The sequence below is a fragment of the Oryctolagus cuniculus genome, chromosome 8, assembly GCF_964237555.1.
Source record: "Oryctolagus cuniculus chromosome 8, mOryCun1.1, whole genome shotgun sequence".
Classification (NCBI taxonomy): domain Eukaryota; kingdom Metazoa; phylum Chordata; class Mammalia; order Lagomorpha; family Leporidae; genus Oryctolagus; species Oryctolagus cuniculus.
The window spans coordinates 90,151,389-90,163,863 of NC_091439.1; the positions used below are offsets into that span (position 1 = coordinate 90,151,389).

Sequence of the window (12,475 nt, forward strand, 5' to 3'; positions counted from 1 at the left end):
CAGAGGAAGTAAGGTGGTGAAATCCAAAGTTGTTTACCACTAAAGCTAATTGGCCATGCAACATCAGGAGAGGTAACAACACTAGTAACACGTGTATAGACATATGGCTAGTCCTATAGAAACCATCCCGTAAAGTGGCCCTTTAAGTGATTGGTTGGTCCTTATGCCCTGCCCCAATGACTCTGCAGTTTTGTGCTATAAAATGCTCTGTTACGTGCTAGACTTGGCTCCCCGCTGCGTCTGATTTGTCTCCGGGATCGGGAGGCTGGGGCGATGCGGGCGAGCGGTGCACTTACCTTTCCTTGGATCCAGTCCATCCTGTACGGGTGGACTAAGACCCTGCATGAAAATAAGTACACTATCTAGCAGAGTGCTTGGTTAATCATATGATCAATAAACATCACCATCATCATCATCCCTAAGATAGAATTTCTTTAACTTGGCACTGTTGACATTTCAGGCCATGTAAGTATGTTATAGGAAGCTCCCTATGCACTGTGGGATATTTAGGAGCACCCCTGGTCTTCACCCACAAGACACCAGTGCTTTCTACTTACTCTTAATTTCTATCTCTAGAAATTGCCAAATGTGCTGGGGATAGGATGGGGAGGGGATACATTATCCTCTATGAGAACCACAGTCCTAGGGTTTACAACATCAGCTATATGTGTACCACTAAGTTTTCAAATAATTCAGAACTTAACAATCTCCTTTAGGTGATTCAGAAAACATTTTAGATTCTTACAGATACCATTAGTAAGTATTATCACTGGGGCTGGCATTGTGGCATAGTAGTATAAGCCGCTGCTTGCAACATTTGCATCCCATGTGAAAGTTTGAGTCCTGGCTGCTCTGCTTCAGATTCAACTCTCTGTTAATGTGCCTGGGAAAGCAGAAGATGGCCCAAGTACTTGAACCCCTGCCACCACATGGGAGACCTGGATGGAGTTTCAGCTCATGGCTCCTGGCAGTTGGGGCCACTTGGGGAGTGATCCAGCCAATGGGTGATCTCTCACTCTCTCGGCCTTTATCACTCTACCTTTCAAGTAAATAAAAATCGGTGTTCTTTAAAAAGTAAGTATTGTCACTAAGAGTGCAAAGGTGTAAAAAATATATTCTAGGAGTCAGTGCTGTGGCATAGCGGGTACAGCTACTGCCTGCAGTGCTGGCATCAATATGGGTGCCAGTTCAAGTCCCAGCTGCTCCACTTCTGATCTAGCTCTCTGCTGTGGCCTAGGAAAGCAGTAGAAAATAGTCCAAGTCCTTGGGACCCTGTACTCATGTGGGAGACCTGGAAGAAGCTCCTGGCTCCTGGTTTCAGAATGGCACAGCTCCAACCATTGCAGCCAACTGGGGAGTGAATCAGTGGATGGAAGACCTCTCTCTGCCTCACCTTCTCTAACTCTTTCAAATAAATAAAACTTTTAAAAAATATATTCTATGACATTACAGAAACTTGCTAGTCTGTAAATAAGGTCTGATACTGGTATTTCACATTATCTGTTTCTTTCTCATTAAAGTTACATGCAATCTACCCACAAAGTGTTCTTTGAGTGCTTGGATTCTAAATAAAATAAACTGTCTTTTTTAACCATCAGTAAACTATTCTTTTTTGTCCTTTAAGTCTCATTTCTTAGATTAGTGGTTGCTTCAGAAGAATTGCTTAGGAAAGCAGTCACTATTTACACCTTAGGGAAAAAATGTGGAGGAGGGGATGACAGAAAGAAATGAATACTAAATTCTACACTGCATGATCACTGGGTATGTTGAGAATATTAAGTTAAGGTGGCAGCAGCTTGACGTTACAAAGCAAGCTTGAACACAAGGAAGCTTAACAGCCAAACATAACTAGAAAAGATTCAAGGGGCATTCTCTGCAATGGATCTGCATGGAGGATTTCCTGTTGTAGCTCCGGGAGCTGATGAAATTCTGTGTCTTAATTATCTGCACACCCTCAATGTACAATCTTACTTGATAAAGTGTGATTTTCAAAGCTCAATGGTGCATTTATGAGTAGTACTGAAAGAAAAATCATAACAGGTTAAGTAGCAAAAACTGTACACTCTTCCTGTTTGCAAGCTGGTATGACAATGGAAAGAGGGACTGTAAAGAAATTGGAAAAGATACAGCAATCTGGGAACTGAGAAAATCTTTTGAAAATTTCCCTCATTAGAAAGTTGTAAGGGCTGGCGCTGTGGTGCAGTGGGTTAATGCCCTGGCCTGAAGCGCCGGCATCCCATATGGGCGCCGGTTCTAGTCCCAGCTGCTCTGCTTCCTGTCCAGCTCTCTGCTGTGGCCCAAGAAAGCAGGAGAGGATGGCCCAAGTCCTTGGGCCACTGCACCCGCGCAGGAGACCTGGAGGAAGCTCCTGGCTCCTGATTGGCACAGCTCCGGCTGTTGTGGCCATCTGGGGAGTGAACCAGCACATGGAAGACCTCTCTCTGTCTCTACCTCTCTCTGTAACTCTTTCAAAAAAAAAAAAAAAAAAAGTTATAAATAGAAGCTTTGATTCCCAGGGTGTTAAATACCCTGTGACCAATAAAAATCCCCCCAGGATTTTCGGTGGTATAGGGGTTCTATCTTTTTTAAAGATTTATTTATTCATGGCCGGTGCCGCGGCTCACTAAGCTAATCCTCCGCCTTGCGACGCCGGCACACCGGGTTCTAGTCCCGGTTGGGGCGCCGGATTCTGTCCCGGTTGCCCCTCTTCCAGGCCAGCCCTCTGCTGTGGCCAGGGAGTGCAGTGGAGGATGGCCCAGGTGCTTGGGCCCTGCACCCCAAGGGAGACCAGGAAAAGCACCTGGCTCCTGGCTCCTGCCATCGGATCAGCGCGGTGCACCGGCCTCAGCGCGCTGGCTGCGGCGGCCATTGGAGGGTGAACCAACGGCAAAGGAAGACCTTTCTCTCTGTCTCTCTCTCTCACTGTCCACTCTGCCTGTCAAAAAAAAAAAAAGAAAGATTTATTTATTCATCTGAAAGGCAATTATAGAGAGGGAAGGAGGGAGGGAGGAGAGGGAGTTTGTTTGACAATAACAGAGAATATAAACTCAACTACAGGCGTGGGATAGTAATGGACGAGAGCAAAGCAGGCAAAGAGTAAACAGAGCAGATGTAAAAGTATGTATTCTAAGGGTAGCAAAAGAGCTATTCGGCACCAGGTGGGCATACAGGCCCAGATGTTGTCAGTCCTCACATTTTTTAAAAAATGAAGTCTAAAATACAGAAATTGATGTGAAAGCTTTCAATTTATGATACTGGCAGTTTATTCAAATTCTTTACAATACTCATTGGGGCCAGTGTTGTGGCAGCATCCCTTATCAGACTGCCAACTGGAATCCTGGTTGCTCTGGTTTTGCTCCAGCTCCCTGTTAATTTGCCTAGGAAAGCTGTGGAAAATGGCCCAAGTGCCTGGGTCCCTACTGGCCAGGTGGGAGACCCAGGTGGAGTTTGGGCTCCTTGCTTTGGCCTGGACCAGCCTGGGCCAAGGTGGCTATTTGGGGAATGAACCAAAGAATGAGCTCTCTCTGTGTCACTCTGACTTTCAAATAAATAAATCTTAAAATGAGTCAAACAATTTTGCTTACTAAATGCTTGGGTCAAAAGTTTGTGACTTCTTAAGAAAAGCTCCAAATAAAAAGTCCATTTGTTTTTTGGGGCAATATTAAAAATTGAAAGCTAATCTAGAAAGGAGGAAATAATATTCATAGACTTGATGGCTTCTTCTATTGTTACCCAAAGTCAGGGCTGCTCCCTGTTTGAAAGTCAGTACTGGAGAGACAAGAGTTGATGCAAGGAAATCAGGTTTATTCAAAAGGCCAGTAACTGAGCTATGGCTATAAGATGAAATGTTTTTAAAAATGCTGAAATGTATTTGTGGGGGTAAATGTATACAATTAAACTATAGGTTTAAGCTTTGGCTGGTATTTTCCTTTCTTTTTGAAAGGCAGAGTGATAGAGAGGCAGAGACACAGAGAGCTGGGGAGAGACAGAAAGAGAAGAAAGAGAAAGAGAGAGAGAATCTTTTGTCAGCTGGTTCACTCTCCCATAATGGCCACAATAGCCAGTCTGGGCCACTGCTGAAGCCAGACAGGAAGCATGATAACCAGGATTCAAACTGGCTCTCCAATATGGGATGCCAGCATTACAAGAGGTGGCTTAAAAATGTGCTAGCTCTGATCAGCATTTTCTTTTTTTTTTTTTTAAGATTTATTTATTTATTTGAAAGGCAGAGTTACACAGAGAGAGGAGAGGCTGAGAGAATGAGTAGAGTGAGAGTGAGTGAGAGAGTGAGAGGAGAGGCTGAGAGAATGAGTAGAGTGAGAGTGAGTGAGAGAGTGAGAGAGTGAGAGAGAGAGTCTTCCATCCGCTGGTTCACTCCTCAAATGGCTGCAAAAGCCAGAGCTGGGCCAATCCAAAGCCAGGAATCAGGAGCTGCTTCTGGGTCTCCCATGGGGGTGCATGGGGACTTGGGCCATCCTCTGTTGCTTCCCCAGGCACATCAGCAGGGAGTGGATTGAAGTGGAGCAGCAAGGGCTTGAACCCACTGTGCCCTAGACTCCCTCACCCCGCACCCCCCCTGTTTTTTTTGAATATTTTTTATTTTTTTATTTGAAAGGCAGAGTTAGAGAGAAGAGAGAAGAGAGAAGAGAGAAGAGAGAAGAGAGAAGAGAGAAGAGAGAAGAGAGAGAGAGAGAGAGAGAGGTCTTCCATATGCTGGTTCATTCTTCAGATGGCCGCAATGGCTGGAGCTGTGCAGATCTGGAGCCAGGAGCCAGGAGCTTCTTCTGAGTCTTAGGCAGGGGCCTAAGCACTTGTGCCATCTTCCACTGCTTTCCCAGGCCACAGCAGAGAGCTGGATTGAAAGTGGAGCAGCCGGGACTCAAACTGGTGCCCACATGGGATGCTGGCACTGTAGGTGGCGGCTTAGCCCACTATGCCACAGCCCATACCCCTAGATCCTTTTTAATACAGATCACTCTAGTGTTTGATACTTCAAGGAATGAAAGCTTAATACCAGAACAGGTTTAATTGAGTATTTGCACTGGCACAAGCTAATAACTTAGCAGGAAGCTGAGTTAATACAATATCTTTGACTCACTCTGTAGCTATACCATATAAAATACTGCAGCTTATCAGTATATACTAAAAATCTACATTTTGAAATGAACCTCTAAAATACAATCCTGTTCCAAAAATCATTTTGGTTTAATAGTATAAATTTTAAGTGTTAGTGATATATACTCTACTTCTTTTCAGAAGCTATAGATTATAAGTCAGTACTTTGAATTTAACAAGGTCCCCCAATATTAGCTAAGCAATTAAGTTAATAGACAAAGCTTTTGGTATAGCAGTAAATTAAGCTAAAACTACTACACTACTTATATCTAAAAGTTGTAAACTAAAATTATAACCATGAAGAATTATATCCATTACACATATAAGTAAAATAAACCATCCTCTCTCACCTACTATATATAATTTACGAGTCCTAGGGCTGAGTTTATTTTTTACATTCTTTAGTGTGCACTTACTATAATCTGTGAAAGATAAGACCAATTAAAAAAAAAAAAACCACAAAGCAGCCTTTTTGTACTGCTCTGTCCTATCCAACCAGGAACGGCTTGGCATCAGAGGAACCTCAATGTCTGCCTCTTTATTTTCAGCCAAGGGGCTCAAGCACCACAAAATGGAACGTCATGCGGCTTAAATTAAGTTAGTTTCTTTATTAAGCATAAGCAATTTTTTTATGTACCATGTAACCCAACTTTAGATAAGAATATTTCCTTCCTCATTTAGAAAAGTTAAATGTCAGAAAAATTGATGGAACAAAATGAAGTAAAATTTGGTTACTTTAATTAAGAAGAAAAGAAATTATCAATGTTAAAAGTAATTAAACTTGAAACAAATCATCAAAAAATATTAATAAGTTATAAGAATTAATGTAAAAAATGTGAGTAATAGATATTACTGTGCATGCACTATTTTAAAGGGACAATATCAATATATAAATGCTTTTGAACTGGAATACTTTCCATCCTTATTGAATATAGGTTATATATATATATACATATATATATAAACACACATATATGTATACATATGCAAATATTATTCTTAAATTAACTCTCAATTTTTTTCCAGGAAGTATATACAAAACAATTCTGAGTAAACTGTCCTATCAGAGAAAAAGCTTCAATTTTTTAGAAAGATACACTAGTATATTTCTTGCATTCTGAACAGTAAACAGATTTAGCAGCCATCGAAATAATAGCAATATAAGATTAACAAATATTTCTCTTCAATTAAGGAATTCTGATATACAAATCTCTGATTTTTTTTTAACCAAAATAAACATCATTTGACAGTGTCCTTTTATATTACCGGAAATTACACCTAAAAGCATCATGCATATGTAAATGCAATCTTTTACCTTCAACATCATCTGAAAAGGTAGACAAAAATAAATGAAAAGTGGGTGACAAAATATTTTTTATGTAATAGTATATACATAAATAAGAACTCAAAATATCAAATCAGCAATATCATCTCTCGAAAAAAGAGACTCATTTAAGTCAAACACGGGAGATGTCTTAAGGCAGATACAGCATATGCTGCACTTTTAGGATTATGAGACAGATTTATCATTAAAGTATTAAAAAACTTCCAAGGTAAAGCACTCTAAAATGGGGCTCCTTGTGTCAGTTAAGAATTAGCTTTTGATAAAGCCATAAAGAGAAAGTATCAACAACAGAACTGAAGCACACAAGTGTATTCTTATGGGTGTTGTATCTAAGTGTTGGCATGTGATCAACAATGTCTTTTTCCATGGGTACGAAATTATGTTTACCAAATATTTTTTACCCCTGAGAAATTAACAAAGTTAACTTGTTGCTAGACATCAAAAGAAAAATTTAAGAAAAAAGATAAAGTGTGAGGAATTGATTATTCAACACAGCCTACTTTTAAATGTTCCTATTACTAAAATTCTAACATTTATAGATACTTCTGCTATACTTTTATTTTAACAAAAATATGAGGAAATCAATATGTATCTATGTTTAGTAATATACTCAGAATTTCAGAAGATCATGATTTAATGCACATTAGGTTTATAAAGTAGATGACTGTCCATCCTTTTGAGTGTCTACAATAATGGAAAACCCACTAACTCCTACTGCAACAGCGTATGGCTGAGGAATGCATGCTAATAGCAGTGTGTAACGTTATTTCCTGCCTAGGTTTCTGCCATAGAACAAAATGAACACAGACTTCAAGCAAGCATTTCGCATAAACAATAAAGTAGTTAATAGACTACCTTCTTTTAAGCATGCAAGCATTTTGAAACAAAAAAGGAAAAAAAGGCTGTACTGAAGAAATGTGTGGATTTCAAACTGATTCTTGTCTTTTCATACCAAACAGACTTAAGATAAAGCACACACACACAAAAAATTCTAAACTCAACAAGCTATTCCTCTTTGTAAATTAATATAAGTCCTCTGTAAAAAGTTTTAGGATTTATTAGGAAAAAATTCTTGAACCTTTGTACTGGTCATCTGGAAGTAACAATTATATAAAAAAGTTTTGATTTTTAATCTACAGCGAAAAATGATTATTTGGTCCAGACCTAGCTATGCGCATTGCCTAATTAAGACCAAATACAAAGAGGGAAAAATATTTTTTAAAAAGTTCACAATCAGCTGGCGCCGCGGCTCAATAGGCTAATCCTCCACCTAGCAGTGCTGGCACACAGGGTTCTAGTCCCGGTCCGGCGCCGATTCTGTCCCGGTTGCCCCTCTTCCAGGCCAGCTCTCTGCTGTGGCCTATAGGAAGGCAGTGGAGGATGGCCCAAGTGCTTGGGCCCTGCACCCGCATGGGAGACCAGGAGAAGCACCTGGCTCCTGCCTTCGGATCAGCGCAGTGCGCCGGCCGCAGCGTGCCAGCCATGGCAGCCACTGGAGGGTGAACCAACGGCAAAAGGAAGACCTTTCCCTCTGTCTCTCTCACTATCCACTCTGCCTGTCAAAAAAAAAAAAAAAAAAAAAAAAGTTCACAATCCATCTCATTATAATGTCACAAAGCAAGTATCCTAATGATACGCTTCTTGGACTAAGCCTATGTCTTTTTTAAGTCTGTGTTTAACAAAAAAAAAAAAAAAAAAAAGAAGAAGAAGAAGAAACCTTATAAATAAAATTATAAAATAAAACTAACTTGAACACCAGTAAGACTAATACAATCCAGTTAATATTATGTATAAGAAACACAGTCAGAATAACTGGAAACTTACCTACTTCTTCTTCTTCATCATTAGATATTATATTATATAGTGTGTCCAAAGCATAACCTATTATTTCAGAATCCGAACTGGAAAAAAGAAATTATTATACTTAAACACTGCCAGGTAGAGTATAAATTGTTATGTCCATTTTTAGACAGTTATTTATTAAGACTATATAAGTTATTAACTCTATTTCTAAAAACCTATTCTAAGAAAATACAGAGTACAAACTATAAAGAATGTGTAAAAGTTTATTTGTAATTGTAAAAAATCAGAAGTAACTCAAATGTCCATAAAAAGAATAGTGTGGAAATTCATACATATAAGGCAACAATGAAAATTATCCAAAGATGCTTTAAAAAGTTTGTTAAAAATCTGGAACTAAAGGATATATTTTGGTACCCCCTATTTTTTAAATCCCATGCATGTATTTTTCCTAATATACATCTTCCATGAACTTAAATAAACTTATTTTTAATTCAATTTTCCACAAACTTTTTAAGGTACCCTTATACTTTGAAAGCATATTTAATGACATGGTAGCTAAAAAACTCTTTCCATAAAGTCAAATGGGAGAAGAACTGAATCCAAAATTAATGGACAGTATAATCCCATTTAGAAAATTTTGAGTGATGTATGTATATGTATACATACATACACACACGTGTGTGTGTTTGAGTCTTTATATATATTTTAAATTATACATTTGTAAAATAAACCCAACTTTAAAACAGCAAAATTAGCATAACCCAGTTAATTTTATGTGTATGTATATACATATATGTGTTTATAATATATATATATAAATATATATATATTAGCCATGCACACACATAATAGTATTATCTCTACTTGGACTAGTGAAGTTGTATCCCTTCTCTATACTTTATCTTCTTAAAAAAGATTGCATTTTAACATGTACTACTTATTTATTTTAAAGATTCATTTATTTATTTCAAAGTCAGAACTACAGAGACAGGAAGAGACAAGAAACAGAGATGTTCCATTTGCTGGTTCATTCACTAAATGGCTGCCAACTGACTGGGCTGGGCCAGGCCGGAATCAGGAGGCAGGAGCTTCATCTGGGTCTCCCACATGGATGCAGGGGCCCGAGCCCTTGGGCTATCCTCTGCTGCTTTCCCAGGCAGATTAGCAGGAGCTGGATGGGTAGTGGAGCAGCTGGGACTTGAACTGTTGCCCATTATGGGATGCTGGTGCTGCAAGTGGCAGCTTAACCCACTACGCCACAGTAATGGCCCAATATATACTATTTATAAAATCAGGAAGTATAGGGCTTTGTAGTTGACAAATTTTGAAATCATATAGCGTGGTAATGGTGTAGTGGAAAGCAAACTGAGACTAGTGCTACCAAAGACTCAGTGAATATGAAAAAGTGATCAAGAATGATAGGGCGCCGGATTCTGCCCCGGTTGCCCCTCTTCCAGGCCAGCTCTCTGCTGTGGCCTGGGAGTGCAGTGGAGGATGGCCCAAGTGCTTGGGTCCTGCACCCCATGGGAGACCAGGAGAAGTACCTGGCTCCTGCCATCGGATCAGTGCAGTGCACCGGCCGCAGCGCACCAGCCGCGACGGCCATTGGAGGGTGAACCAACGGCAAAGGAAGACCTTTCTCTCTGTCTCTCTCTCTCACTGTCCACTCTGCCTGTCAAAAAAAAAAAAAAAAAAAAAAAAAAAAGAATGAGAGATGAAAACAAAGATAAGTGTCCAAAAGGGGTTCCACCCACAGGATATAAAAATCAAAAGTGGGTTTTTAAAAACACTGCTTTTCTTCGACTTTGAGACTCTGAGGGGCACCTTTTAAGAAACTAATGAAAATCTAAGAATATAAGGGAACTTCCCCAACACAATAAAGAACATCCATGAAAATCTCACAACAACATATGCAATGGTGATCAGTCATTCCTCCTCCCTAAGATCAGGAATACAGATCACCTCTATCCAGCCTTGACCTGGAGGTTCTAGCTAGAACAGTACACAGGAAATGAAATAAGTCACACCGATTAGAAAGGACAAAGCAAAACCACAGCTATTTAGAGACAACCTTGTATACAGAAAATCTTGATGAATCCACTATTAGAATTAATAAATTCAGCAAAGTAACAGGAGACAAGCTCAAAACCCAATTTTACAAAACCCAATTTTATTTCTATAAATTATCAATGAATAATCAGAAAATAAAATTAAGGAATCAGCCTCAAGTAACATCAGAAAGATTTGAATATTCTGGAATACATTTTACTGAAGAAGTAAAAGCCTGTACATGCAAAACTAAAAAACATTGTTGAAAGAAACTTTACCAAGATCCTAGCAAGTGAAAAGATATCCTGTGTTCATAGATAGCAAGAAGTAATACTGTTAAAATGATAATATACCTCGGTTTGATTTAGAGTCAATACAATCCCTATCAAAATCACAGCTGCCATTTTTGCAGAAATTGAGAAGCTAATCCTGAAAGTCACATAGGAATGCAAGGAATCCAGAGTAGCCAAAACAATCTTGAAAAATAACAACATGGGACCGGTGATGTAGCACAGCAGGCTAAAGCCGCAGCCTGCAGCGCTGGCACCCCATATGGTCGCCAGTTCGAGAACCAGCTGCTCCACTTCCAACCCAGCTCTCCCCTATGGCCTGGGAAAGATGGCCCCTGCACCCACGTGGGAGACGTGGAAGAGGCTCCTGGCTTCGGATCAGCTCAGCTCTGGCCCTTGCGGTCATTTGGGGAGTGAACCAGCGGATGGAAGACCTCTCTCTCTCTCTCTCTGGCTCTATCTCATTCTGTAACTCTGTCTTTCAAATAAATCTCTTAAAAAAAAATAACAATAAAGGTGAAGGACCCACATAGCCTGATTTCAAAACTTGCTACAAAGTTACAGTAACCAGAACTGTGTGGCAGGGTAATAAAGACAGAGACACAAATCAACAGAGTTCAAGGGAGAACTCAGAAATAAACAGGAACATTTATTTCACTTGGTTTTCAGCAAACCACCCAGGGTCAACTGGATATTTGCAGAAGAAGGGTTGAATCTCACCTCCCATCATATGCAGAAATTAATTCCAAGTAGATAAAAGACCTAAATGTAAATGCCAAGAGCTTAAAAACTAAGCAGAAAAGACAGGCTTAAATTCTCAAAACTTTGGAACAGACAATGCTCTTTTTAGATAGACACCAAAAACACAAGCAATAAAATAGGAGGGGGGTCTTCAAAAAGTTCACTGAAAATGTGTATTATGAAAAATTATATAAGTTTCAAATTTTTGGTACCAAATAAACTTAATTCCATTTCCACGAACTTTTTGAAATACTCTGTTGAACTGCACTTCATCAAAATTAAGACTTTTTGGCTTCAAACAACACCATCAATAAAGTGAAAAGACGAGAGTCCACAGGAACTAAAGATAATATTTGCAAATCCTATATCTGATAAAGCACTTATATCCAGAATATATATTAAATGCAACAATAAAAAGACAAGTAATCCAAACTAAAATGAATCAGGATTAGAAAAGACATTTCTTCAAAAAAGATATACAAGGATGTGGAGGAACTGGACCTTCATAAATTACTGGTGGGAATGTAAAATGGTATAGTCCTTGTGGGCGAGTTAGACAATTCTTCAAGGTCAAACAAGAAATTAAGACATGACCACTGCCGGCGCTACGGCTCAATAGGCTAATCCTCCACCTAACGGCGCCGGCACGTCAGGTTCTAGTCCCGGTCAGGGCGCCGGATTCTGTCCCGGTTGCCCCTCTTCCAGGCCAGCTCTCTGCTGAGGCCCGGGAAGGCAGTGGAGGATGGCCCAAGTGCTTGGGCCTTGCACCCCACGGGAGACCAAAAGAAGCACCTGGCTCCTGCCTTCGGATCAGCGCGGTGCGCCAGCCGCAGCGCACCAGCCGTGGAGTCCATTGGAGGGTGAACCAATGGCAAAAAGGAAGACCTTTCTCTCTGTCTCTCTCTCTCACTATCCACTCTGCCTGTCAGAAAAAAAAAAAAAAAAAGAAAAAGAAAATAAAAGACATGACCAGTAACTGCATGCCTAAGGATATACCCAAGGGAATCAAAAACACATATTCATATAAAAATCAGTAAACAAATGTTTGTGGAGCATTATTCATAACAATCTCAAAGTAGAAACGCTGAATGGCCATCAACTAATGTATGGATAAACAAAGTTACTATTATGT

The 12,475-nt window shown here is 39.7% G+C and overlaps 1 protein-coding gene across 2 annotated transcripts in view; it reads right to left on the reverse strand.

Annotated features, from left to right (window-relative positions):
- The window catches only part of USO1 (USO1 vesicle transport factor), a 91,360-nt gene that overhangs the window by 55,011 nt on the left and 23,874 nt on the right, over window positions 1-12,475 (reverse strand). For both annotated transcript variants that reach the window (XM_051819677.2, XM_051819678.2), the window contains exon 4: window positions 8,285-8,361. In XM_051819677.2, coding sequence (XP_051675637.1) covers window positions 8,285-8,361 — 77 coding nt within the window. The remainder of the gene's footprint in view (window positions 1-8,284; window positions 8,362-12,475) is intronic.